Source organism: Porites lutea, chromosome 3, assembly GCF_958299795.1.
Source record: "Porites lutea chromosome 3, jaPorLute2.1, whole genome shotgun sequence".
Taxonomy (NCBI): Eukaryota; Metazoa; Cnidaria; class Anthozoa; order Scleractinia; family Poritidae; genus Porites; species Porites lutea.
The window spans coordinates 2180084-2208028 of NC_133203.1; the positions used below are offsets into that span (position 1 = coordinate 2180084).

The 27945-nt window shown below is 40.3% G+C and overlaps 1 protein-coding gene across 1 annotated transcript in view; it reads left to right on the forward strand.

Moving 5' to 3' along the window:
* Window positions 1–26887, forward strand: part of LOC140930057 (uncharacterized) — a 32140-nt gene extending 5253 nt beyond the window's left edge. Inside the window, exons 14-65 of the mRNA XM_073379714.1 lie at window positions 59–182; window positions 296–421; window positions 553–675; window positions 750–872; window positions 972–1094; window positions 1227–1349; window positions 1479–1601; window positions 1699–1821; window positions 1916–2038; window positions 2163–2285; window positions 2562–2684; window positions 2794–2916; window positions 3046–3168; window positions 3264–3386; window positions 3465–3587; window positions 3663–3785; window positions 3910–4032; window positions 4307–4429; window positions 4846–4968; window positions 5061–5183; window positions 6315–6437; window positions 6530–6652; window positions 7039–7161; window positions 7257–7379; window positions 7616–7738; window positions 7998–8120; window positions 8199–8321; window positions 9384–9506; window positions 9670–9792; window positions 9896–10018; window positions 10397–10519; window positions 10980–11102; window positions 11338–11460; window positions 11568–11690; window positions 12221–12343; window positions 12433–12555; window positions 12974–13096; window positions 13946–14068; window positions 14468–14584; window positions 14941–15063; window positions 16438–16560; window positions 16669–16791; window positions 17310–17432; window positions 17938–18486; window positions 19627–19737; window positions 20277–20399; window positions 21665–21703; window positions 23159–23441; window positions 23887–24192; window positions 24810–24930; window positions 25579–25744; window positions 26751–26887. Of these exons, the coding sequence (XP_073235815.1) occupies window positions 59–182; window positions 296–421; window positions 553–675; window positions 750–872; window positions 972–1094; window positions 1227–1349; window positions 1479–1601; window positions 1699–1821; window positions 1916–2038; window positions 2163–2285; window positions 2562–2684; window positions 2794–2916; window positions 3046–3168; window positions 3264–3386; window positions 3465–3587; window positions 3663–3785; window positions 3910–4032; window positions 4307–4429; window positions 4846–4968; window positions 5061–5183; window positions 6315–6437; window positions 6530–6652; window positions 7039–7161; window positions 7257–7379; window positions 7616–7738; window positions 7998–8120; window positions 8199–8321; window positions 9384–9506; window positions 9670–9792; window positions 9896–10018; window positions 10397–10519; window positions 10980–11102; window positions 11338–11460; window positions 11568–11690; window positions 12221–12343; window positions 12433–12555; window positions 12974–13096; window positions 13946–14068; window positions 14468–14584; window positions 14941–15063; window positions 16438–16560; window positions 16669–16791; window positions 17310–17432; window positions 17938–18486; window positions 19627–19737; window positions 20277–20399; window positions 21665–21703; window positions 23159–23441; window positions 23887–24192; window positions 24810–24930; window positions 25579–25744; window positions 26751–26884 (7119 nt within the window). The 3' untranslated portion in view covers window positions 26885–26887. The remainder of the gene's footprint in view (window positions 1–58; window positions 183–295; window positions 422–552; window positions 676–749; window positions 873–971; window positions 1095–1226; window positions 1350–1478; window positions 1602–1698; window positions 1822–1915; window positions 2039–2162; window positions 2286–2561; window positions 2685–2793; window positions 2917–3045; window positions 3169–3263; window positions 3387–3464; window positions 3588–3662; window positions 3786–3909; window positions 4033–4306; window positions 4430–4845; window positions 4969–5060; window positions 5184–6314; window positions 6438–6529; window positions 6653–7038; window positions 7162–7256; window positions 7380–7615; window positions 7739–7997; window positions 8121–8198; window positions 8322–9383; window positions 9507–9669; window positions 9793–9895; window positions 10019–10396; window positions 10520–10979; window positions 11103–11337; window positions 11461–11567; window positions 11691–12220; window positions 12344–12432; window positions 12556–12973; window positions 13097–13945; window positions 14069–14467; window positions 14585–14940; window positions 15064–16437; window positions 16561–16668; window positions 16792–17309; window positions 17433–17937; window positions 18487–19626; window positions 19738–20276; window positions 20400–21664; window positions 21704–23158; window positions 23442–23886; window positions 24193–24809; window positions 24931–25578; window positions 25745–26750) is intronic.
* Window positions 26888–27945: the final 1058 nt, after the last annotated feature.

The window sequence follows — 27945 nt, forward strand, 5'->3', positions numbered from 1 at the left end:
GAATATTTCCTCCAGTTATATTAACACAGTATTGGTTATACACACCTCTTTTTCCTCAGACATTGATGAGTGTTCCGCGGATCCCCGTCCCTGTGACGAAAATGCAAATTGCACCAACACTGATGGCTCTTACAGATGTAATTGCAGACAAGGATTTACTGGAGATGGAAAAACCTGTCAAGGTATGTAATGCTGTCAGAGACAGCTTACACTGCAAGTCTTGGTATTGCCCTGTGGGAATATTTCATCTTACAACCATGGTGATAAATATTTTTTAATCTTTATTTTACATAAGATGTCGACGAGTGTTCTACAGACGACCCCAGTCCCTGTGATGAAAATGCTGACTGTACCAACAGTGACGGTTCTTATAATTGTACTTGTAAACAAGGATTCACTGGCGATGGAGCGACTTGCAATGGTAAGTGATTAGTTTGGATCCCTCTACCAGTTATCTTATTAATACGTAAGTTGTGTGGCAACTTCCACGTTGTTATATTCCTTCAGTTCTCTGAGCACCATCTAAGTTAGGCATTATTTCTATCTGTGTAGATATCGATGAGTGTTCTGCGAATCCCAGTCTCTGTGATGAAGATGCAAATTGTACTAACAACGACGGTTCGTTCAGTTGCATTTGTAAACAGGGATTCACCGGAGATGGAGCAACATGTAATGGTAAGTGAATAATTGAATCTTTGCTCCAGTTATCTTAACCTCGTTTTGGTTATACATCACCTCTTTTCTTTCAGACATTAATGAATGTTCGGCGGATCCCAGTCCCTGCGACGAAAATGCAAACTGTACCAACACCGAAGGTTCTTACAGATGTAATTGCAGACAAGGATTTACTGGAGATGGAAAAACCTGTCAAGGTATAAAATCCTATACTGCATGTCTTGACTTTGCCCTGAGGGAAGATTTCATCGTACAACCATGGTGATGAATATTTTTAAATCTTTATTTTGCATCAGATATTGATGAGTGTTCTGCTGATCCCAATCCCTGCAGCGAAAATGCTGACTGCACAAACAGTGGCGGTTCTTTTAGTTGTACTTGTAAACAGGGATTCACTGGCGATGGAGCAACTTGCAATGGTAGGAGATTAGTTTGGATCCCTCTACTAGTTATATTATTATAACGTAAGTTGTGTAGCAACTAACCCCTATGTCACATTCCTTCAGTTCTCTGAACACCCTCTAAGTCATGCATGATTTCGTTCTGTACAGACATCAATGAGTGTTCTGCGAATGCCAGTCTCTGTGATGAAAATGCAAATTGTACCAACAGTGACGGTTCGTTTAGTTGTACTTGTAAGCAAGGATTCACTGGAAATGGCACGATATGTGAAGGTAGGTTTTCAAAAGCATCCTAGTAGAACACCACAGGGAAATCATGATTGTGTCATCTAAAGTTATTTTGAATCTGTTCGGACAGAATATTAATCCAAGCTTTGATCTTGTCTATTTGGCCCATATCAGATATCGATGAATGTTCTAAGGAATCCCACCCATGTGATAAAAACGCTAACTGTACCAACCGCGAGGGTTCTTTCATCTGTGTTTGTAAACCTGGATTCACAGGAGATGGATCAACATGTACCGGTATGTTTACGATATGTTTAATGTCAAGTAAATGGTTGAATCTTTGGACTAGTTATATTAACACAGTATTGGTTGTACATCACCTCTTTCTCCGCAGACATTGATGAGTGTTCCACGGATCCCAGTCCCTGCGACGAAAACGCAAATTGCACCGACACTGATGGTTCTTACAGATGTAATTGCAGACAAGGATTTACCGGAGACGGAAAAAGTTGTCAAGGTATAAAATTAATCTTTTAAGTGTTTAGTTTGGAACCCTCTACCGTTTATCTTATTGTCATGTAAATTGTGATGCATCATCTCTTTCGCCTCAGATATCGACGAGTGTTCTGTGGATTCTAGTATCTGTGATGAAAATGCAAATTGCAATAATACGGATGGTTCCTACAGCTGCACCTGTAGACAGGGATTCACTGGCGATGGAGCAACTTGTAATGGTAAATTTGTAAAAAATACTTGTCAGCACAAGTCAGTCAAGCATGTTTTGCAATTGCTCCCACAAAATCATGCTTTGGTCCATCATGTAGGTAAAATTATAACAACAGTTTTATTTTACATCAGATGTCGATGAGTGCTCTGAAGATGCCAGTGTCTGCGATGAAAACGCCAATTGCACAAATACTGACGGCTCCTATACCTGTACTTGTAGACAAGGGTATAATGGTGATGGACGAACTTGTCAAGGTAAGTATTTTGGCGGCAAAAGAAAGCCCGGACACGAATTTCCTTTGCCCTGGTACAAACATGAAGTATAGTAAAACCTCGCTTTACGAACACCCGCTTAATACGGACATCTCGTTATTACGGACATTTTGCTTTATCCCTGGGGAAAAAAGCCCAAACATTTTCTCTAAATTCAACCCCGCTTAATACGGACACTTTCCATGGCCCCCTCAGTGTTCGTATTATTAAACAGGGTTTGACTGTAATTCTCATCGTCTCACATTTGACTTACAACAGATATCGACGAGTGCTCTGCTGATTCCAGTCCCTGCAGTGAAAATGCAACTTGTACCAATACTGAAGGTTCTTATGGCTGTACTTGCAGAAAAGGGTTCACTGGTGATGGAAGAACTTGTCAAGGTAAGTTTTATGTCTGCTAAAGCCAGCCGAAATATGTTTTAACGTACGCGATGGTATGTCCCCGTACAACGTTGAGGATAATTCTGGTCAAATTTCTATTTTATAACAGATATCGACGAGTGCTCCGCGGATTCCAATCTATGCAGTGAAAATGCTGACTGTGTAAACAGCGTTGGTTCATTTAGTTGTACTTGTAAACAAGGATTCACTGGAAATGGCACGATATGTGAAGGTAGGTGTTAAAAAGCATCCTAGTAGAGCATCACAGGGAAATCTTGACTGTCTCATCTAAAGTTATTTTAAATCTATTCGGACAGAATATTAATCCAAGCTTTGATCTTGTCTTTTTGGCTCATATCAGATATCGATGAATGTTCTAAGGAATCCCACCCATGTGACAAAAACGCTAACTGTACCAACCGCGAGGGTTCTTTTTCCTGTGTTTGTAAACCAGGATTCACAGGAGATGGATCAACATGTATCGGTATGTTTACGGTTGTAAAACGGGCGTGCAGTTGCAGGATCAATGGTGGTTTTTTGTGTCGACTGATTTGCATTTTTGTCTGTTTTGGAAATCAGATATCGATGAGTGTTCTGCGGATTCCAGTATCTGTGATGAAAATGCAAGTTGTAATAATACGGACGGTTCCTACAGCTGTACCTGTAAACAGGGATTCACTGGAGATGGATTAACTTGTAATGGTAAGTGATTAGTTTGGATCCCTCTACCATTTATCTTATTGTTATGTGAATTGTGATGCACCATCTCTTTCGCCTCAGATATCGATGAGTGTTCTGCGGATTCCAGTCCCTGTGATGAAAATGCAAATTGCAATAATACGGATGGTTCCTACAGCTGCACCTGCAGACAGGGATTCACTGGCGATGGAGCAACTTGTAATGGTAAGTGATTAGTTTGGATCCCTCTACCATTTGTCTTATTATGTGAATTGTGATGCATTATCTCTTTCGCCTCAGATATCGATGAGTGTTCTGCGGATTCCAGTCTCTGTGATGAAAATGCAAATTGCAATAATACGGATGGTGCCTTCAGCTGTACCTGTAGACAGGGTTTCACTGGCGATGGAGCTACTTGTAACGGTAAATTCGTAAAAAATACTTGTCAGCACAAGTCAGTCAAGCATGTTTTGCAATTGCTCCCACGAAAACATGCTCTGGTCTATCGTGAAGGTAAAATTATGGTTACACTTTTGTTTTACATCAGATGTCGATGAGTGCTCTGCTGTTGCCAGTGTCTGCGATGAAAACGCCAATTGCACAAATACTGACGGCTCTTATACCTGTGCTTGTAGGCAAGGGTATACTGGTGATGGACGAACTTGTCGAGGTAAGTAATTTGGCGGCAAAGGAAAGTCTGGACACGATTTGACACGGCAACCAATTTTTCTTTCCCGAGAGTTCAACTACAGGAAATTACGCCATGTTTGACATTTTATGCGAGTTGGAATAAACGCGACAAAGTTTGGACAAACGCGATTTTATCTCAATAGTGACGTTTTCGCTGTCGTCGTCGAAGTCGTTGCTAAGGCCCCCTTGTATTTTGGATCCCTCTGGCTGTTGTCTAATCACATTTTAAAGTCACACTATCTATTACTCGCCAGACATTGACGAGTGTGTTGCAGATTCCAACCCATGCGATGGAAACGCAGACTGCACCAACAGCGACGGTTCCTACAGTTGTACCTGTAAACAAGGATTCACCGGAGATGGTGCAACTTGTACAGGTTTGAATCTGGCCAACTTCAAGAGTTTATGGAAGTAAACTGCCCCACAAACACGTTGAATGATGTAGTCTTGTTTATTGATTTCCCAAAAAACTTGAATTCTAGATTGTCCTTTGAGGAAGCAGCTCTTACATTTTCCCCGCTCGGGGTCACTTGTTCGTCTTAGTTAATGATTTTATTACATGTAGAGGATGACTTGCCTGGACCCTTGCTCATTTGGCAAGTGAGCTGCGGAAGCGGCTTTTGTTCGAGCTCTGTTGTTATGTATTACGTAAAATTGTAAGACCAACCGTGCTTTTTTTTGCATCAGATATCGATGAATGTTCTACCGAAACCAGTCTGTGCGACAAAAATGCTGACTGGGTGTGTTGGCTTGATTTTATTTTAACCTGTTTGTCATTTCCCTATTCACCTAGATATCGATGAGTGTTCTGCAGAGATTAGCCCATGTGATTCAAATGCTAACTGCACAAACAGTGGAGGCTCTTACAGCTGTACTTGTAAACAGGGGTTTACTGGAGACGGAAGAGCTTGTGAAGGTAATGTTTTGTCTTCCAAGGATGCGTAATCCCACTACAATCCATTTTTCCATTTGTATGTGTGAAATGACCTGTCATTCGTTTTTCATCAGACATCGATGAGTGTTCTGCAGGATCTAGTCCGTGTGACGAAAATGCAGATTGCACCAACAGTGATGGTTCTTTCCGTTGTACTTGCAAACAGGGATTCACCGGAGATGGTGCAACATGCAGAGGTATGTGAAGAACTGGTCAATGAACCAAAGAAGTATTTCGTGTATAATTTCCGAGTTCCAAAAACCCACACTTTCAAAGCGAGGCAAATTGCAATACCTTTCTTTTGAAAATGAGTTTCATTTGCATGAGGATAAAAATCATTTTCATATAAATGGCTGGGCACGTAGCCTCGAAAAATGAGCATGGGGCAACTCAGAAATGGCCTATTGGTCATTGACAAGTGGACATTCGATATTTGGGGGTACGCGACTCACTGCACTGATTTGCTTGAGTGCCCAAAGCAACTTTTATTGAATCAGATATTTAACAATTATTGAATGAGGCTGAGTATCATCTGAAGAATTATAGAGATAGAGGAGTACTCGGCGGATAACACCCTCCGAGATCCCCATAATTCTTCAGATGATACTCAGCCTCATTTAATAATTGCTAAATATATGATTCAATAACAACCTCGTCCCCAGGGCTTTTCCCTTAAAAAATGGGTGGGGCGGGAAAGGTTGCTTTGGGCACTCAAGCAAATCAGTGCAGTGAGTCGCGTACGCCCAAATTTGTTATGCCCAATTGTCAATGACTAATAGGCCATTTCCGAGTTATCATTCATTCAAAATAATTCCTAGTTTCAAAACAAGCTAAAACATGCTTATCTCCAACGAGTTCATCTTCGACAGCGCATGTTTATTGGCAAGTTTAGTAGATAAAGGATTGTTCAAATCTGCAAATATTCTACAAATAGCAGATGTCGTAGGTCGAGGTGTCTTCTTGCTGTTCTTGCTATGTTTTTAGCCGATAGTTTGCCTATTTCTTCCTCGTGAAACGAGTGAAGTGTTCCGCCACTTTGTAGTCACCACCAAAACAACTCAACCTCGTCCCCAGGTCTTCTCGGTTAACGGTTCAATAATCTGGCAATTTTGCTGCACGATTGACGTCATTTTTCACATATTGCAAAGTTCTTTCAAATTTGGTCGACGATAGCTGGTCATGATGAATTATGCGTGGATTTTAGCCAATCAGAAACGGAGAAATATTTTGAATGAATAATAAATATTACTATTGCTGATTAAGCACTAGATGTTTTACATTGGACTGTTGTTTTGTGGTCATGAGAGATGGAGCTTTAATTTCTTTAGATATTGATAAGTGTTTTGCTGAAACCAGCCCGTGTAACGAAAATGCAAACTGCACCAATAGTGATGGCTCTTTTAGCTGTGCTTGTAAACAGGGATTTACTGGAGATGGCACAACCTGCCAAGGCATGTTTTAATATCTCGAAATACAAAAATCTTTAATTACCTCAGCCAAACGCTCTTTTTACATGAACTGTCTGTCATTCCTCGTTTTATAGATATCGATGAATGTTCTGTAGAGACAAGTCCATGTGATTTAAACGCCGAATGCAACAACAGTAATGGCTCCTTTAGCTGTACGTGCAAAACGGGATTTACAGGGGACGGTAAAACTTGTAGAGGTATGCTCGTGAGTGTTTAGAATTCTTCCCCTTATACTTAAGGGTAGAACAGAGCCTACAGACGTGAGCTTACAGAAGTAATAACCGGGGGGTTACCCCTGAGAATTGTTGGTGGGGGTGTGCCGCCCGGTTCTCCAAATCCTGACCCTAATTCAGACCAGAGAATGTCATTTTCCACACTCGTTTTCAGACCTGGCCTCTTAAACCCATACCCGTTTTCAGAACTGGAACCATACCCTTTAGGGCTGCGCAAACTTGTGTGGCTTATATAGGAGAGAATCCCCTCGGGAGTAAATCGACCCACACAAGGGTAGACTCGAGTAGTTTCTTTTGTTGTCGTAATTAGATTATAGGACTTCTTTGATGGTTTCTTTTAATGTCATCAGATATCAATGAGTGTTCTACCAAACCCGGTCCGTGCGACGAAAATGCTGACTGCACCAACATTGACGGTTCCTACAGCTGTACTTGTAAAGGGGGCTTTACAGGAGACGGGACAACTTGTGAAGGTTTGTTCTTCTTCTTAAGATCTCTACTTTGTTGACTAAAATCATTTTTGCAGTACTTGTGATTCAATCGTTCGTCGTTTTTTTCCTATATCAAGATATCGACGAGTGCTCTGCAGATTCCAGTTCTTGTGACGAGAATGCTGATTGCACCAACACAGACGGTTCTTTTAGCTGTACATGTAAACAGGGATTCACTGGAGATGGCGCAAATTGTCAAGGCATGGAATATTATTAGGAAATGTGTAAAATCCTGATGATGCCTTTGATTGGCGAAAGCTCTGATTTTAACTTTTAACTGTTATTTTTGATCGCAGCAGTCAAAGGCCTTGCTAGGACAGTAGTAGTTTACTTTAAACATTTTGCTGAAGGACAATATTCACAGATTATCCCGGTTACACTGACTGTGCCTTTCCTTTTACTCTAACTATCTTACGTTTCTCTTTTCTTTATTCAGATATCGACGAGTGTTCTGCGGATCCCAGTCCATGTGATTCAAACGCTAATTGTACCAATACTAACGGTTCTTTCAGCTGCACCTGCAAGCAAGGATTCACTGGAGATGGTTCAACATGCAGAGGTTAGTTTTGAACACTTCAATGAGTCTATAAGGTACCGTATTTCAGTTTGTACTATGGTCAAAGCTCGGTCTTGTTAGCAACCATCTCGTGAATTCATTTAAGTGGTCGCAACTAGCCTCTCGACTGTAATTCCTTTACAGTCGTAAAAAGCACCAGATATAGTATCAATTGAAGTAGATTCTTCCGTTTTCTTATTTTTGTTGTAAGCAAGACTGTGGTCAAACTAAGCTAGAATGGTTTCCTTTGTTATTACACCAGATATTGACGAGTGTTCTAATGAAACCAGTCCGTGCGACGAAAATGCTGACTGTACCAACACTGAAGGATCTTACAGCTGTACTTGTAAAAAAGGATTCACTGGAGATGGAGCAGCTTGTAAAGGTATGTTTGTAAACACTTAGTAACATTCAGTTTAATGTCATTCTTCTTGAACTGTCTGTCATTTTCCTCTTTGTTCAGATATCGATGAATGTTCTGCAGAGTCCAGTCCGTGTGATTTAAACGCTTATTGCAACAACAGTGATGGGTCATACAGTTGTGTCTGTAAAAAGGGATTTACAGGGAATGGTACCACATGTAGAGGTATGTTTCGAAATAGTCAGCTCATTGACTATATTCACATAGACCATAATGCACCTTGTTAACCCCCCGAAAATTTTTCGTAACCTATTTTTTCCAATTTCTCTTGGGTGTTATGGTCATCCCAAGGGAAGACAATGGTTATGTAAAATTTGGGGGGGTAAACAAGGTGGATCATGATCTACGTGAAAATGGTGAATACCATGGAGCATTTCTCACAACCATATACCAGCCTTAACTGCCACACAGAAACATGGATTCAAGTAGATACTTGTTTTATTGTTTATTGTTAGCAGTGTTATTTTTATTTTTATCATTATCGTTATCGTTATCGTTATTATTGTTAGTGTTATTATTATTATTATGTATATACTCTCGGTGTTCAACTGGTAACTAGTTCCCGGTACAAGTGACGTCCTGTAACCTTAGAAGTCGAGAACCCGTCGGAGGATTCATGTTGTTCTAATAGGGCAGTCTTTTGAATCTGAGCCATATCAAGATTCACCCCTATGCTTTCAAGATGGCCATCTCATCCTTTTGGGGTTGTCCAAAAGTGCCCCGACAACAATAGGACAACTCTTGTTTTGACCCTCCACAATTATTAATATTAATGTTATTATTATTATTATTATTATTATTATTATTATTATTATCATATTTATAACAAAATTGTCAAATCTGATTGGCTATCAAATGCCGTGATTTCAGCCTTAATTGGACAGTTTAGTAGGACAGTACGCGTCATGCCTAAGTTATTGGACAGTACGCGCCATCACGCGCGCGCTTAAATGGCTTTCTCTTACTGCTAGCAAATCAAAATTTCGAATTTCTTGTGTTTTGATTTAAAAAATAGCCTATTTTATCACAAATTTTGTTAAAGTTATGATTAATTGGTAACAGAACTTCGTGTCGTCCAATTCGGTCTGTAATCATACTCGTGATTAAACAAATCGGACTCCCGTTACGCGGTCGTCCGATTTTGTTAATCACTCGTATGATTACAGACCGAATTGAACTCTACTCAGTCCTGTTACCATTACTTATTATTATTATTATTTGCGATAGATATCGATGAGTGTTCTACTGAAACCAGTCCATGCGACGAAAATGCTAACTGCACAAACAGTGACGGTTCTTACAGCTGTACTTGTAAACTTGGATTTACTGGAGATGGTACAACTTGTAAAGGTACTTTAAACTTTTGAACTTTGAAAAGTTCTTTTGGACAGTCCCTTTAATTCTTTACGCCAGCTTCTCCAAATAAGCCTTGAGTCAAGTATACTTTGCATCTACTACAGTCGGCTTTAAAAGACTGTAAAGCGCCCGTAACGATTTTAATTTTTGACATCAGATATTGATGAGTGTTCTGCCGAAACCAGTTTGTGCGACGAAAACGCCAACTGCGCAAACAATGACGGTTCTTACAGCTGTACTTGTAAACAAGGATTTACTGGAGATGGAATAGCTTGCAAAGGTATTGTTACAATATTCGAAAATTTGTAAACCCAGCTTGGTTGCAGTGGGTGTGTTAGCTTAATTTTTCTTTTAACCTGTTTTTCATTTCCCTATTCATCTAGATATCGATGAGTGTTCTGCAGAGACTAGCCCATGTGATTCAAATGCTAACTGCACAAACAGTGGAGGCTCTTACAGCTGTACCTGTAATCAGGGATTTACTGGAGATGGAGCAACATGTCAAGGTACCAGTTCAGAGCTCCGTAAAGAGAGACTGAACGTAAAGAGTATTTTCGTCAAAACCTTTACAGACTCGACTTGCCAAGCGTGCCTAGGTAGTGTTGGCTCTGTAATTTTAAAACGGCTTTATGGACAACGCCCTAAACAGCATTAGCTGCTTCTGTTTGTCATCTTTCGACCATGGAGTAACTGTAATATGGTGTATATATTTTAACTAAAGATATCGACTAGTGTTCTGTAGAGACCAGTCCATGTGATTCAAACGCTGATTGCACCAACACTAACGGTTCTTTCCGTTGTATCTGCAAGTAGGGTTTCACTGGAGATAGTACAATGACTTATGCTTTATTTTTATTTCAACTAGCTCTTGTTCCTCTTTTCAGACATCGATGAGTGTTCTGCGGATCTCAATCCATGTGATTCAAACGCTGATTGTATCAACACTGATGGTTCTTATAGCTGTACATGCCAGCAAGGCTTCACCGGAGATGGAATAACGTGTAAAGGTAAAAGAAGTTGAGCTTAAAAAGCTGCAAAGCATTACATCTTACCCTTCAAAATGAAAAGCTAAAGATCATATTCGCTTGCTTTATAACCTCACCTACTGTAGGAAAAAAGTGGGTTAAAAGACGTTTGTATTAGTATTATTGGTTGTGAAAAGCAATACACTAGCTTTTCGGTGGATGGTACTATATACCGTGACCAAACCGATTAAACTAAATATATTTTCTTAGTGTGCTCGGTGTGCCTCCGGCGCTCCGTTTGTCGAATAGAACAGGCCCAACGTTGGGATACGTTTACTACGAATGTGGCTATTGATAAAAATGTCAGAGAAACCAGAAGCTGAAGTGGCAGGCAGTTAACAGAGTACATTTCGACGAAGGCGGTAATAGAAAAGATTTCGTGTCTATATCTGGTTTTTCTCTCGTGATTAGTCCTTATGAATTCTCTGTACTTTCGCGCCAGATATTGATGAGTGTTCAGCCGAAACCAATCCGTGTGATGTCAACGCTGACTGCACAAACAGTGAAGGTTCTTACAGCTGTACTTGTAAACAGGGATTTACTGGAGATGGGACAACATGTGAAGGTAAATCAGGATAATCAGCTGATTCGAAATCTTTTTTTTCATTTCTTTTATCAACTTAAGAGGGGAAACCCTCTTAGCCAAATTCTTTACATATTCAAATCTGATGATGATATTCTACAAAAAGATTCGTTTTCCCTCAAAAGGTGATCAGAAATCTGATTTAGAGGAATTGGACTCGCCTAAAATGAACTCAGGCGTTTCGATCCCTGATGAACTAGTTTTTTTTCCTCAACAGATGTTGACGAGTGTTCAGCCGAATCCAATCCGTGCGATACAAACGCTGATTGCTCCAATAGTGACGGCTCTTTCAGCTGTACTTGTAAACAGGGATTCACTGGTGATGGAAGAGTTTGTGAAGGTATAAAATGGATATAATATTAATTACTTCAATGCTCCGAATGCTTCGGACATGAGAAAAAGCTATCATTGCAAACAATCAATTGCAATTGCATTTTGTCTCGGCAGATATCGATGAGTGTTCCACTGATTCCAATCCGTGTGATGTTAACGCCCAGTGCAGCAACACCGACGGTTCCTACAGCTGTGTCTGTGAACAAGGATTCACTGGAAATGGCACCGTTTGCAATGGTATACATGCAATTTCAATATCACCGTATATCTTCTAATAAGCGCCCACCCCCTAGGCCAAAATATCAAGCAAGCTTCCCCCTCCCCTCCCCCATCACTTTCGTAAATACTGTAGTAAGGATACAAAGAAAACCTGTTTCCTTTGCCTTCGCATTTATAACTTTTAAGGCTTTAACCGTGCAACATTAATACCAATATTAGGGCTCGAAAAAACTCCCTGCCGGTCGTCTGTGACAAGTATGCTTTCTTGCTGGGCAAGTAACTTTTAAAATTTACTTGCCCAATGGGCTAGGGTCTAAGCAAGTCATCTTCTAACTAAATCATTAACTAAGATGGGCAAGTAGTGGCCCCGGGCAAACAAAATGTGAGAGCTGCTTGCCCAAAGGAAAAGCTGGAATTCAATGTTTTTTACGAGCCCTGGATAGACATGAGTGCAAGGTTTATAATGAGACTAGATATTCTTAGAAATACGGTGTGCCATTATAAGGCATCAAATTATGTTCTTGTGTTTGGTTTAAATTCCATTTTAGACGTTGATGAGTGCACCGCAGATTCTAGACCATGCGATGAAAATGCTAACTGCACCAACACTGTTGGTTCTTATAACTGTATTTGTAAACAGGGATTTTCTGGAAATGGGACAATTTGTCAAGGTACGTGAGCGATTTGAGAAAATTAACGTTGGTAACCTTCTTCAAGCAAGCAAATACCTGAGGTACTATTTGACTATTTTATTCTGCAGACATCGACGAGTGTTCTGCAGATTCCAACCCGTGTGGCGAAAAAGCTGATTGTACAAACACTGAGGGATCTTTCAGGTGCACGTGTAAAAACGGTTTTGATGGAGATGGACAGAAATGCGAAGGTACACAATGTTGTGAAAATTTTTTATGTGTGACGACTTAATTAGTAGAGACCTTTAGATTCTATTAAAAGACTGCGAGGATGAGATTTTCTCAATACTAAGTAAGGCGCGTGCGTGAACCAGCGCCGTTTTGGTGCGAAAACCTGATAGCCGTCGTCTTTCAACTACTGGTTTTAGTGAGAAGTGAAAGAAACAAGTTATCAAATGTTGGGAGTTTTATCATTCTTCGATAGGAAGAGGAATTAACCTCCTTCAATAATAGTAGTCATTCTATCTTTTCTGGTGAAGAAAAGTACAATTGAGCTTTCCGGAGTGACTTTTTTGAAAATACGCGAAAAAACCTTAAATCTCGTCTTCGTCCTCGAATCTGTAATATACCTCTATTTAGTGATGTTTTCATTCTTTTATGTTCTATCAGATTTTGACGAATGCTCTCTAGAACCAAACCCTTGTGGGGATAATACTGACTGCACGAATACGGAAGGTTCTTATAGTTGCTCGTGTAAAAAGGGATTTACCGGAAATGTTTTGGCTTGTAAAGGTATGTGCAGTCTTACTGTTTTTAAACAGTTAGGGTTGGGGTTAGGGTTGGGGTTATTGTTAGGGTCAAAGCAATGAGTGGCAATCCATGCAATTGATCCAAGCTCACTACTTTTTTCCAAAGTCGCAAAAACTTTTGGCGACCCTACATAATGGACGCCAGAAAAAGGGACAATTTGTGCAATACTACTTGGAGGCTTGAAATAATGAAAATGGCTTCTGAATTCTGCGACATCTCAACACACGACATCTCAGGGCTTTAGAACCGGACAACCATTGTGAAGGAGACGAATTATAAAGAAAATGTATAAATAAATAGTCGGTCAGGCGAGTGTTCATCTCATTTTAGCTTTAGAAAGACCACAAACACGACTAATAACACACCACGGTTTAGCACATGATCGCTTAACACAGGTCGCCAAATTGGCGACTTGCACTGCAGTTTTAGTCGCCAAACGCCATGGCGACCAAAATGGTCCAAGAGTGCTGTACGCTTTTTAATAGAACGTTACAAATCATTGAACTTGTTTGCTATTTGGAGTGAAAAGGGAAACCAAGTAATCATCATCTAATGATTCTTTATGGTAAAGCCATTACACTAGATAGTCGAGGTGAGCGTAAGACATTCATTTCACAGTTGACACAAGCGGCCACAGATTAACCCTTATCTATGGAATAAAGCACCCACCGTTTTGCAGGATATTTACCACTCCACCCTGGGTGGTATTCTGTCTCGCCCAAGAGTTCTCTCATTCAATAAAAATGATAACTTCCTATTGCGGGCGACTGATATAGATGTGCATCCTTCTCCGTGTTTGTTAAAAGGTCTTTTCTTTCCTTCCTCGTCCAGATATCAATGAATGCTCTATGCAGCCAAGCCCTTGCGATTCAAATGCTGATTGCACCAATACCAATGGCTCTTACAGCTGTTCATGTCAAAGAGGGTTCACTGGAAGTGGCGAGCTTTGCGAAGGTGCGATCCGTACGTTATTCTAAGTTCACATTGAGTCTTAAGAAAGTGACTTTTCACACTCTTGGTAATGGTGTACACTTTCTCATACATCTATCCAATTTATGACAAAATAATGTATAGACGTAAACACAGTAGAAAACATTAGATACGACAAATCTGGGCGAGCCAATTGCTTGTCTTGTATCCGCCATTTTTTGGACCCCAGTAAGAAGGAAAAAAGTAGCCGTGAAACGACGATTTTAGTGATCTGTAGCCTCAACGTAGTACTCGCGGTTTTGTAGACCTGGATGCCAGAATAGTATTACCGAACTTGCAATTATACCAGAGGTGTTTCAAAGAAAAATCGTATGACACACATAACTCGAGTTCACGTATTTTTTCGTCTCTTTTTGTTACTAGATATTAACGAATGTGACTCCAGTCCGTGCCATGAAAACGCTGATTGCTTCAATACAAAAGGATCTTTTAGCTGTACTTGTAAACCGGGATTTGATGGAGATGGGGTCGTTTGCAAAGGTAAGAAATTGAACTTCTCTTTTCTTGGCGTTCCAACTACAACTTGAGGGGTTCGAGGGGGGAGAAGGGGCGGTGGTTTATGGCTGTTCATGTGTTTGGAACTTCACCATCAAAAGAAAAGAATACAAGAAAATATCAATGAGGGTAAATGAATTTGTCCATCTACTTTACATTTTTCATGACGTTTTGCACTATCCCTTTGGTAATCTTTGACCAGTGACAATTTTGGAACTCACCCATTCAATGGGAAGTGCTCACCTATTTTCAATGCATCCCATTTTGGGTGACGGGCCGGGAGGCTGGTTTTCAAAAAAAATGCTTTTAATACTGTAAGGTGATTCCTTTCTATGCATCAGATTTCGACGAATGTTCTTTGGAACCTAAACCTTGCCATGAAAATGCTGACTGCAGGAACACTAATGGATCTTACACTTGTACTTGTAAAGAGGGGTACAGTGGAGACGGCACCATATGCGAAGGTAATGGAACGAGGTTAAAGGGGCTGTCACCTTGAGCTGTGGCACGAAATTTTACCAAAATTGAACCGGTGGGAACCGCCACCAAACTGAGTGAAACATGAAAATACATGTAACTGCTCACAGAACTTGAAAAGACTGTATAAATAAAACAGCAAATACAAAGCGATGATCGGATGGACAAACTTGAAGAAGATTGAATCGTATTGCAATTGTGGTTTTTGAAAACTTGTTAGTCCAATAGTTTTTCGAAGTTCATTTTTGACGTTTGTTACGTTTGATATAATGCTTTGGAGACATTGATTAACAGGAAGCTGTAATTCAAGCTGCCATTTACAATAGACCTTATCATGGTTTTGGAAGCCATCTTGACGAGTAGGCAACCGCGTGAGAAAGAACAGTGTTTGTTTTTTTCAAACGGCTTTCCGGAAAAAACATATGAATTGTGAACTAAAGCTACACAGCAAAGGATTTTACTGACAAATTTTGGGGGCCTTTACTGCGCTTAAATTTTTCCAGACGCTTGCTTTAGATTTTCCATGTATTTGTCTGCATTTTGTCCCGGGAAATTTTAGTCGGCAGGAAGAGAAATTCTTACAGACAAAAGTATAGAAACTTTTAAAAAGTGGTTCTAGCGCATATAGCTGCATGTAACGAGTAGAATCATCAGCAGTGAAGCTTTACTTTACAGTTCATTTTTTTTCAACAGCCGTTTTACGGAAATTATAGGACATTAGATTCTCATACAAACACTGTAATTTCTCACACGGTTGCCTACTCGTCAAGATGGCTTCCAAAGCCATTATAAGGCCAATTAATTTCTCAAGTTGCATAAAGAAAAAGGTTGCGTAATTGTGACAATATTAACGAAATGAATTAGACAACTGTGACGCAGCCCCTTAAAATATTACTTATCTTGAAAGACGCACTCCTACAAGGATATTCTCTTGACCCCAGTTAGAACCATTCAAACAATAGGCGTAGAAATTTTACATGTCTGATGGCAGCAGCGTCATGAGCAAGGGAAATTGTTCAACTTTCTGTTATAACTAACACTTTAGATGTCGATGAATATTCTACACTCTATGTGATAAAAACGCTGACTACACAAACCGTGACGGTTCTTACAGCTGTACTTGTAAAGATGGATTCACCGGAGATGGTGCAACAGAATTTGTCGAATTAAAGCCGTCTTTTACTCACACCCACGACAGAACTATGCATATTTACCTTTGCATTACAGATATATGGTTGGTTTCGTTTTTAGTCTTCTTAATCTTTTAGACTGATTTCGATAGGATTGTTGGACTGTTTCAAGTATTAGTATGACTGAGTTTGATTGCCGTAACCGATGATGGTTTCATTTTTTGACGTCAGATATTGATGAATGTTCTGCTGATCCCCGTCCATGTGATTCAAGCGCTGATTGCACTAACACTGACGGGTCCTACAGCTGTACTTGTACACCAGGGTACACTGGAGATGGAACAACTTGTCAAGGTAGATTGATATCTATATAAAAATCAATAATACTTGAAAAAATGTGGAAGATACGCTCAGTATTAGATTATTTTCGTGTCAAATGTTGTTGTTTAATTCTTTCTCCAGATATTGATGAATGTTCTGCAGAGGCTAGTCCATGTGATTTAGATGCTGATTGCATCAACACTGACGGTTCGTATAGCTGTACGTGCCAGCAGGGATTCACCGGAGATGGAGCAACATGTAGAGGTATGTTTAAGACGAGGTGGATAAACAAGTAAAATAGATGAACGTTTTCATTACAGATGATAACGTTTATTTTTTGACTTCTCTGGGCGTCTGATATTAATAAGGGTGGCTTCTAAACATTGTACAAGGAAGAACATTGGCAGATTATGGTATGGTTTTTTTTTAGAACGATCGACTTGGACATACATGTTAAAAGAAAAATCAACGATAAAAAAGTAACACGATGTTTCGATGACTCCATGTCATCATTATCATATGCGAAGAAAATTAGCATGAATTGATGATATATACAGTGGCGGATCCAGACACTGAGATAACGGAGGGGGGGGGGGGGGGCGGTCATCCAAACTCTTAGATAAGGGAGGGGCGGTGTCCAAAAACATTTTTTTCGGCCCTTCGGCCCTCAGATTGGTCTAGAAATAAGGGGGGGGGGAGGGCCCGGGCCCCCCGAGCCCCTCCCCTGGATCCATCACTGATATATACAGAAAAAGAAAGTGTATGATTTTTTTTTACCACAGATATTGATGAATGTTCTGCCGAAACCAACCCGTGTGACGAAAATGCTGACTGCGCAAACATTGACGGTTCTTTTAGCTGTACATGCAAGGAGGGATTTACTGGAGACGGCAAAACATGTCAAGGTGTCTTTCTTTAATTTTTTAGTTTTCGACCTTTATTCAAAAAGCTGAAGTACTGGAAAGACAATCATTACCCAAGACAAAATATATTATATTAATTTAATTAAGATGTCCTGCAATTTATAGATTCAATTAAAGTATTCTAGGTTGTGTAGGGCTCAAAGCTTCCTAGAAGAGGTTTTTCTTTGTCCCACACACGTGGTATGCATGACATCCCGGGGGAGGGGGGGGGGAACTCCGATATGATAAGGGCTCGGATGCTCGTCGTCTCGCTTAGGGGTGAAAATTCCGGACTTTGGTCTCACTTAGGGTGTTTTGAGCAAAACGCCGTTATATTTAACGGTAAAAGTCTCTTTTAGGGTTTTAGGGATTTTTACCTTATTAAAATATCTGTTTATAAATAAATGCACCTACAACCGGCTTTTTATGACATTAAATCCCCTCAACCGACCTTTGTCTTTGGTAACAGTATCCTGCTGTTTCGTTTGTTTGGATTTTTTCCGTCTAGAAATAACGGCTACCCCAAAGATTGATCTAGGAGTAATCATTGGCTCTTACTCGGACACAACATTCAAGAAAATGAAAGACACGATGAACGTGCTCGTCGACAATTACGGAACGAAAGATGCTCGCTACTCTTTGATTACCAGTGGTAGTGAGGCAACTACCATCATCGACTTCGCTGACGATTATAAGAACACCAAAGGCTTTAAAAACGCTCTAGCTATAGTGCAGAGACCCGAAGGCACGCCAGACTTAAAGAAAGCTCTCGATCTAGCACAAGTGGCTTTCGAAAAGGCTCCACCACGGCTTGGAGCTAAAAAGATCCTGGTAGTCTTCATTGATCAGAGGTCGGTAAACTACCCTCAAGTGTTGACCACAAGTGGGGAACGCTTACATAAAGCTGGCGTTGTTGTTGTGCCGGTTGCTGTAGGCTCTCTTGCTGACGTGGGTGAACTCACTCGATTGTCACCAAGCAAAGGCGTTGTTATTGAGGTAAAGAGTGAAGAAGGTGCGGATGCCATTGCCCAGAAAATAATGAGCGGTGCAGTGCAAGGTGAATGTTCCCACTATTTTTTATCATTAAATTAAAATTAAATACTATACTGTTCACAGTCCCCTTTTTCCCCGTAAGATCGTCGAGATCGAGCGCTCTACGTTATGGGCGGCCATCTATGTTTTAAATGTACCGAGTCGAGCCTGGGGATGAGTGTCAATTGCACTTAGAGGGCGGGGCACGGTTTGGGAGGAGGCGAGAAAATGAGGCCCCCTCTCATCCACCGCTATAAGCCCCGATGCCGGCCTCTTTGGTATATATCAAACCAAGATGACTGCCCGTAACGCAAAGGGCCCGATCTCGAGTGTCCTACGGAAAAATAGGGGTCGTCAAACGATGATGACGGAACACTTCTGTTCGACACAGACAAGGTTGAACAGTTTGTTTTTACTTCTGTAGTATAACGCTATCGAGTTAGACCACTGAAACAGAATAAAGATCAGCCTGTGAGTTTTTGACATCTGGCCACCAACGGTCTCGTTGCTTAAGCTCGCTGTCATTGCCATCGTCTTGTTCATCACCAACTGAAGATCATAGTCACCATCCCTATCATCACGATCATCATCATCGTCTTCACATCATTGTCGTCGTCATCATTATTATCATCCCACTGATCATAATCATCAGCTTCATCGCTTCACCATCGTCGTGGTCTTTGTGGCTGTTATCACAAGCCATATCAGCATCATCACCATTTTTGTCATTATCATCATTTTCCGCATCGCTCGTCAATAGTGAGTTTACGCAACAGGACGGCAAGAAGAAGAGGACGGCAAATCCCTTGTGCGTGACGAACGTGACAAGGCCATCACTTGCGTGTTTTGACGTGAACTTCGCTAACATCAATGTCTTTTGGTCTTTTACAAAAAGATCTGTTTAAAAGAAAGTGAAGTTTGGCGAAAAGTTAATTCGAACGAAATTACTGTCACGTTAGTCACACAAGGTTTGCCGTCTTCTTTCCTCTCCCGTCCTGTTGCGTAAGTTCACTAATAACTTGATGCGCCAACCCTGATGAGAACCCCCCCGCTACCTCATTCAATACTCTGCCATTTTAATTTCTGTTCCAGCTGATAGCCCCAGTCTATTTCTTTAATGGCTACAATAACAAATCTAGACGTTGCTTTATTTATTTACTGTCAGGTACCAATGCATGTTCACAGTGTGACCTTAACGCAGTTTGTCTAAAAAGTAATGGAAACTACACTTGTTCCTGCAAGCTTGGGTATGCAGGCAGCGGCCAAATTTGTGAAGGTAAGATTAAAACCTATGCTATTCCTGCTTCATTTTATTTATAAAGTGTTACCCTCGAACGTTTAATTAGACCTATTTATATGTCAGTGAGTAACAGAAAAATTCGTCAAAACTTCGCTTTGGAAATTAAGACCTGCTAGACTGCTGTAGCCTGTGGAAATAGCCCACATCTCGCGACGCCACCTCTGATTTCCTTGAAATGACGTCCGTGGAACGAGCGCAGAAATTCCATACCGATGACCTGTCACTACCCACATCTGAGAAGTATTTTTGATTGGTTAAAGCAAGTCTCCCTCCCGACTTGACCAATCAGAAGCTCTATCCAGATCTGGGTAATGCACGTCATTAGTATGGAATTTCTGCGTGCGTTCCTTTGACGTCATTTCCCGGGAAAACATGTCGGCTGTTTTCTCAGGCTAAAACTACTGTCGCTGCTATTAGGGTATTGTCTTTCCAATCTGTTCGCAAGTTGCTTTATTTCATTTTTGCCGGACTGAAGTAAGCTATTTATATACTTTTTTATATACTTTTATTTTCAGATGTAGATGAGTGTGAGCTAGGCACCGATCTTTGCAACGGGAACGCATTTTGTACCAATAATATCGGTTTGTACGACTGTTCTTGCATGGAAGGCTATGAGGGAAACGGCTTTGATTGTAGAGGTAAGAAGGACTATCGCACGTATCGATAATCATGTACAAACCTGTATTTCGCGCACACCCTAGGAAATGCGCAGCTGTTCATTTAACTCTTGCGACCCTTAGTATTCAAATTTAGATTCCAATATGTTGTCCCTATTCGCCATTTTCGCATAGACCATAATGCAACTTGTTCACTCCCCAAAAATTTTGCGTATTTTTTCCAATTTCGCCTGGGTATTACAGTCGTCCCAATAGAAATCAAAGACAATGTTTAGGCATTTTATTCTAGGAGGAGGGGGGTGGTGGGTGGTGGTGGGGGTGGGGGTTAGACCAAAGGTGCATTATGGTCTATGCGAAAATAGTGAATTCATTTCCTATAGAAGTAGTGAGGAGTTGTAAAATATCAATCCGGTGTGATCATGTCCTAAATTCTCCTGCTGACCACTCTGTGTTATAGAACATTGATAGTATAGGTATCCTTTTCCTATACTTGTGCGTGTGTTGCATTGTTTCCTGATGCTTATGCTTATGTCAGCCTGTAAACCAGCCTTGAAAATAAGTCAAAAAAATAACTTAGTGCCATGGAGAAGTATCCATAACTAGAGGAGTTAAAGTCAAAGGGTTCTTTCTCTCCTTTTGCCGAAACAAAAGAACAACATATCGTACATGTATCAGAACACTGTTGTGAGAATTCGTGAAAAAGTGACCTTTCCATAGAAAAGAAAAAAAGAAACAAATACTGTAAAATTCCGAAAATAAGCCCCTCCATTTATAACCCCCTCCAAATATAAGCCCCCTAAACGGGTAACGCAAAAAACCCTCAGTTAAATCGCCCCTCCAAATATAAGCCCCCCGGTGGCTTGTACTTGGAAAATTGCCCTCAAATACAAAGTAAAACAAAGCAAGAACGGTAAATTTACTTCCAACTATAAGGCTAGCCCAATCGATTTTGAAGCGCAAATTTCCCTCCATAGATAAGCCGCTCCACATATAAGCCCCTCCAAAAATAAGCCCCTCAAAAAGGGCCTTTAAAAAATATAAGCCCCGGGGCATATTTTCGGAATTTTACGGTAGCTCGTTGGGAGATAGGAAACGGTAACCCCTACCTGTCTATTGAAATCAGTTAACAGTAATCAAGGAAAGGATGGCCCTGAATTGGTCAAGATAGCGCTTAATATAGTTTCACTGCCTAATGCAGATCTGACTGTTTAAGCCACCCGTTTTTGCTCTGTGCTTCTAAATGTCATTTTCCGATCATGATAATTATGATGCTTTACTCTTGTCAGAATCTCAAGCAGCTATTGGAGCAGGGGAAGGCTTTAAAGGTTGGTCATTTTGTGTTTTCTTCAGGTATACCGTATTTATTCGAAGAAGCGCCCACTCTCAAGGTCCAAAAATTTAAGAAGCACCCGGGGCGGTTAATCAAATAAATACAGTAGCTAGGAAGAGCACATGCAGTTCGTGCGAAGAGCAGAAGTTAGGTTTACCTGGAGCATTACCCAAAAGGGCACTTAAAAGAATATCATATCATCACCGTGCCCAATTATTTTCCCGCCCCTCTAACGGCCTAAACTCATGGTTAAGTCAGTCTTCTAAAACCCCGCCTGTAAGATTTGTTTAGGCGCCATGATTGGCTTTAAAAAAGTTGTTGTCAATTTGCCAGTCAGGTTGAAGGGAAATTCAAAAACCATTTCCGGTAATTCGAAGAGCCGTTTGAGGTCCACAACAAGCACAGGAATCCAGCCTATGCAATCATATGCGATGATTCATGTGATGATGTAATAGTCCTGTATGCATCATAACGAATCATAATATGATTTGACAAGTACCCTAAACATCATAATATGATTCCACTGGTATCATAATCATCATTATGATTTCAGTAGGACTATTAAATTCATCTCTGGAATCATAACTATGATTTACAGTACTGTTGATCATAACTATGATTCCAACAGGAGTATTGAAATCATCTCTGGAATCATAACTATAATTTACAGTGCTGTAAATCACAGCTATGATTCCAACGGGACTATTGAAATTATCTCTGCAATCATAACTATGATTTACAGTGCTGTTAATCATAGCTATGATTACAACAGGACTATTGAAATCATCCCTGGAATCATAACCATGATTTATTGTTCTATTAATCATAGCTATGATTCCAATAGGTTTATTAAAATCATCTCTGGAATCATAACCATGATTTATTAATCATAGCTATGATTCCAATAAGACTATAAAAATCATCTCTGGAATCATAACCATGATTTATTGTTCTATTAATCATAGCTATGATTCCAATAGGACAATAAATCACACAAAATCGCGTTATGATTCCAGAGATGATGTTATGTACACGTATAAAATCATTTTATGATTCCAGAGATGATGTTATGGGTACACATAAAATCATGTTATGATTCCAGAGATGATGTTAAGTGTAAACACAAAATCATGTTATGATTCTAGAGATGATGTTATGTGCACGCCTAAAATCATGTAATGATTCCAGAAATGATGCACACATTGCATCATGCCTATGATTGTCGTCACTCCACGTCGTAGTTGTGCAGGGACGGCAAAAAAATGTACAAAAAAGCGTGATGCACAAGCAGAGTTGTTGTTATGCTCATTAAACCTATTGCTTTTTTGACGTTGCCGTCGCCGTCGCCGTCGTAGTTTTGTAAGGTCGCTATTATAAGCGCGTCTGTAACGAGAGTTTCAACTTTACAGTCCTTAGAACTGTATTTATTGCATCTTTTTTTTTTTTCAAGTCATCAATGAAAATTTAGCGATATCATGCGGAAAGATGTTGATCCGGGTGGTTCTACACAAGAGGTTCTTCATGGGAATGATGGGAAGAAGGGATCTACGACTTAATGACCCAAGTTGTCTTCCTAGAGATAACGGAACTCATCTCCTATTTGAAACCAATCTAACGTCTTGTGGCACAAAGATGATGGCCACCGAGAACGCTTTTGTGTACATGAATACCATCCAGGAGAGGCCGACAGAGGGCATCATAACGAGGCTGGCCGAAGTAGATATCCCGTTCAGGTAATTCGTGCTTGACATCGGCGTTGCAAAGCGAGTCAAAAAATTGTCTATGTTTTCAGAAATTGAAAACGAAAAATTTAACTTAAACAGGTGTGTTCCGATCGGATTTTTGAGATAAGGGAAAACCTTTTTACTAGAGGAGGTGTGTGGCCGAGCGGTTAACACCTAGAACTCCGGATCTGGAGGTCCGGGGTTCAAGCCTCGCCCATCGCGTTGTTTCCTTAGACAAGGCACTATAATCCACTTTGTCTGTCTTCACCCACGTGTATAAATGGGTACAAGCGATATACTTCTCGGGGTAACCCTGCGATGGACCAGCATCCCGTCCAGGGGCGAGTAGCAATACTCCGAGGCATACTTCATGCTCAGGGAACTGGGATAAGCTCCGGCAGTTTGGGCCTTTGGCTCATATGCGCCTTTACCTTTTTTTACTTTATCATTTTAGGTGCCTGTATCTCAAAATGAGCCAAACAAGCGCCATTCAGCTAGAGACTAGAAGAAAACGTATCAGAGCCAACGCTTCGGACTCAGGAATGTTCGATATAAACCTGGGAGTCTTCAAGGATGCCGCATACACTCGTCCATATGGAGATCAGAGCTTTCCTATTGGCGTAATGGTTAACGAGCGAGTCTATTTACAGCTTAGTGTCGATTCCAAAGACCCTCGTCTGGCTGTTATTGCGCAGCGTTGTCACGCAACACCTGATCCGAATCCCAACAGTACGTTACAGTATGATTTGATTCAAAACGGGTAAGTACCATGTCAAAATCCCGGGGGCTGGCACCCCCTTGTTTGGTTTGAGCAGGTTTGTGCCGCTGAACAGGGTATGGTTTTTCAGGGTCTTGAGTCTTAAACAGGATACAATTGTTTACAATTTCACCATTTAGCGTTTTGAACGGAGTGTCTTGTTAGAACCGGACGCCTTTAAAAGAGTGTCAAGACTGGAGACGAGAGGTAACGCCAAAAATTATTTACGAAAAAACTAATTCCATGATGTTTATTTGAAAAATTGCTTGATTCTAATTTTTGTCATGATGAATACAGTATATGAAAATGGTCACCCCTACACTTTTATCGGTCGAAGACTGCTTTCTTATTTTCGTATTGCCGTGGCCGCCATCTTAGAGTTTATCATGAGTATTTAAGATTGGCGAGAGTAGAGAATGCAAACCCTAGGGGGGAGTCTAAGGCCGAAAGAAGGAGGCGGTGAGGGGAAGGGGAATTTTGACTGTGATCATAAAATGCTAATAAGTATTTCTTTCGCATATTACGGTGCCATCATAGCAATTTACAAAATTGAGTTGACGGATATTATTTAACTCGAATTTGGAAAGGAAACAGATAATCCTTTTTTTCTTTCTTGGCAGTTGTCCTCAAGACTCGACAGTGCAGTACCACCCTACCAACGTCAAAGGTCTTCATCGTTTCAGCCTTCAAGCTTTCCATTTTGTAGATCAACCAGATCCGTTTGTCTATATCCACTGCAAGGTAAAAACTCATTCGCTTTCTAGCGATTTTCTGTCTCTCTCGACTTGGCCCCGGGGGAGATGTACTCCCTCATATAGGCTATAAATGTTTTCTGGTCCTAAACTGTGGATGAATTGTAAACGCTTGGTCTTAAATGAATAGGACAAGGTTTTTGTTCCTAGGAACTAGGGTCTGGAATTGAAAAAGCTCAAGGGCTTCAGGTAGCATGCCGCACAGCCCTATGCGAATTTTTCAGTAGTATCAGCCCGCTGTGTTCACATTCGTTTACCAACACTTAGCGTCGGCTTTGTACATTTGTGTTTGATCTGACTGGTTTATTTGATGATTCAGCTTGCATTACGACTGACCATAATCGTTTATTTGTTGTTCTCCTAGGCTAGAGTTTGCCACAGGAGGGGAGGGGTTAGGGACAGAGTGAATTTGCATGATTTACATAACTGACATCTACAAGAGCCTATTAAGGCTCCTGACACCTTTGGTTTTTTTTAGTTTCGAAAAACAAGATGGCTGATAGGCATCGAAACCGTCAACTATGATATTAAACTATTTCTGGCTATGTTTTAAGACCCCTTCAAAATTTATTTGACACAATTCTAGCCAAATGATTGTCTTCACAAAGTCAGCTCCCTCTTTTTCCATTCGTTGTAGGCTATCGTTTGTAATTCGACGAACCCAGAAGCCGAGTGTTTTAAAGACTGTAACGTTCTTCCAAGATACCGGCAGCGCAGATCACTACCGTACGTAGAACCTCTTCACGCAGAGTTCCTTAGTCACGGTCCTATCTGGTTAAAAAACGTCAAGAAGCCTCAAGAAGGTAAAGTTTGCTCTACTGATTGCTCTTTTCACGCTGTGATGATACTAAAGTAGGCCTTTCATCATCGTTTGTTAAATCCCCAATAGCTATGTCGGGCCAAGAAAGCTGATCAACCTACAAACCACACCAGTAGTCAAGAAATGCTTATGTTTAAATACAGCTCTTTTATCGCTCATTTTATTTTAATTGACTATAGATGTGGACAGTCCGTTCAACTTTCTCCGCGGAAACCAATCGAACAAGAGAGCTCTTTTAGCTCGAGCTACAAACAACTGGAATACTAGGCAATACCCGTATTTCTCTGCAAAACCAAACATTATGTTATGGCATAATGTTATTTATTTCGATACAATATCTCTTTGTTGTCCACATGGTTGGTCGTCCGACTCGCGTCAATCTAACATCTCTTTCAAGAGTCAATCATTTCTATCGCCCTAGGGGAGTGTTCGTATAAAGGAGCCTGCATTCCCGCGTTCGCTCCCTCTTGCTCTTACCATTACCGCGATTATTCCACCTTTGCCGAAAATAACATAATTATAGTATTTAGTATTATCGTTGTTAACTAATGCGTCTGTGTGATAATCAATTAAACTGCCACTCAGACAAGGGGCCAAATAATGCCAACACTTGAGTGGTTCTCTGTTGTATCGTATCAGAACCATAGCGTGACTTCAATGAGAGCTCTCTAAGTTACTTTTAGGGTATTGACATAGATACTAATTTCGTGTAGGACATTCTTTCACTTTTCAATTTCCAATTCTTTAAAGTTGCAAAGTTGCCATTTTTAAAAACAAAACAAAACAAACAAACAAACAAAACAAGGCAACATAGTCAGACGATTTTCCATGGAACACGTTGTATGCATAAAGGGTACAGCGGCACTAATTTTGCCTATTTTCCAAAAAAAACAGATAGCATCTAGCACGACTACCCTCCTGCAAGAACCTGTTATGGTTATTCCAAGAGAGTATCAAAGTTATTCGTACAATTCGTGTTTATTTTACAGATTCCCCTGGCCAGGATCCCATGGTTGGAGTTTCTGTAGTGTTAGGAATGTTGGCAGTCCTATGTATGGTAGTCTTTGCAGTTCTTTACCGGAGAATGATGGCCTTAAGGAAAAATGAAACAACAGACGTTTGACAAGCGAACGGAAAAATTGAAATGTGTTATTAACATAAATTATCTTCTGGAGTAACGTGACGATGTTACGTCAGCGACGAAGCAATGTATGGTTTTCGCTAAGTTATGGGATTTAACGAGTCTTGCAAATAAGCGGATAAATAAGCAAGATGTCTGTAGAATATGATGACAAATATCCCTTGCCTCTAGAGCATTTCTCTATTCCGAGACGTTAAAAACGTAACAGAGCGATGCCGTAACATTTTAGTCACGTAACGAGAATTATAGTGACAGATGCGTTGTTTAGTTTTTTAGTTAGGGTTTGTTGTTTTACTCGGCCCAAGCAGGCTGCGAATCCATTCTGACAGAGACTACGATTCTGTTAACAAGTTTAGGGCGTGTTCCTAAACAAGAATATAACAGCATAATAGAATAAGATTCTATTTCCCAATCACGCTCGAGTTTCCGGCTGCATTTTACGACTAATTTGCTTTTTTTTACCAATTTCAAATTTCCAGCGTGTTTAAGCCTTAGCTAGCGCGTCGATCGACGCAATCTTTTATTAGATATCATGAAACTACGTATGACTCGTCTTGCTTTGACTAGGATACAGTGGAGACTCTGAGACAATTTTTTAATTATATTTACTGCGTATTTAATATAAAGGCGAGAAAGAGATAAAATATAAGAATTAAAAGGCATCGCTGATACAAATGTTGTTGTTTCCTCAATACAACTCTGTTCATTTAACTCTCTCACGAACAGAGGTGGATGCTACCACCTCACGGTTTTTCTCGCATTTCTGCCAAACGCTTTTTTTTTCCAAGAAAATCAATAACAACATTTCAAATTTTTGAGAAACAACCTAGGCTAACGATAAATCTACGTCTACTTTCCCTTAAATGGAAATTTTAATAGTCTACAGCGGTACTTTTTGTATCCGGAACTTCGCGAAACAATTTTCCTCGGACAATTTTCCCTCAAACAAAAGAATTAAGAAATTCTTATTTTTGATAAAAACCATAGATTAACCCCTTTGGAAAAAAGCAAATTTTGCAATTTTTTTTAATCGATGTTTTTAT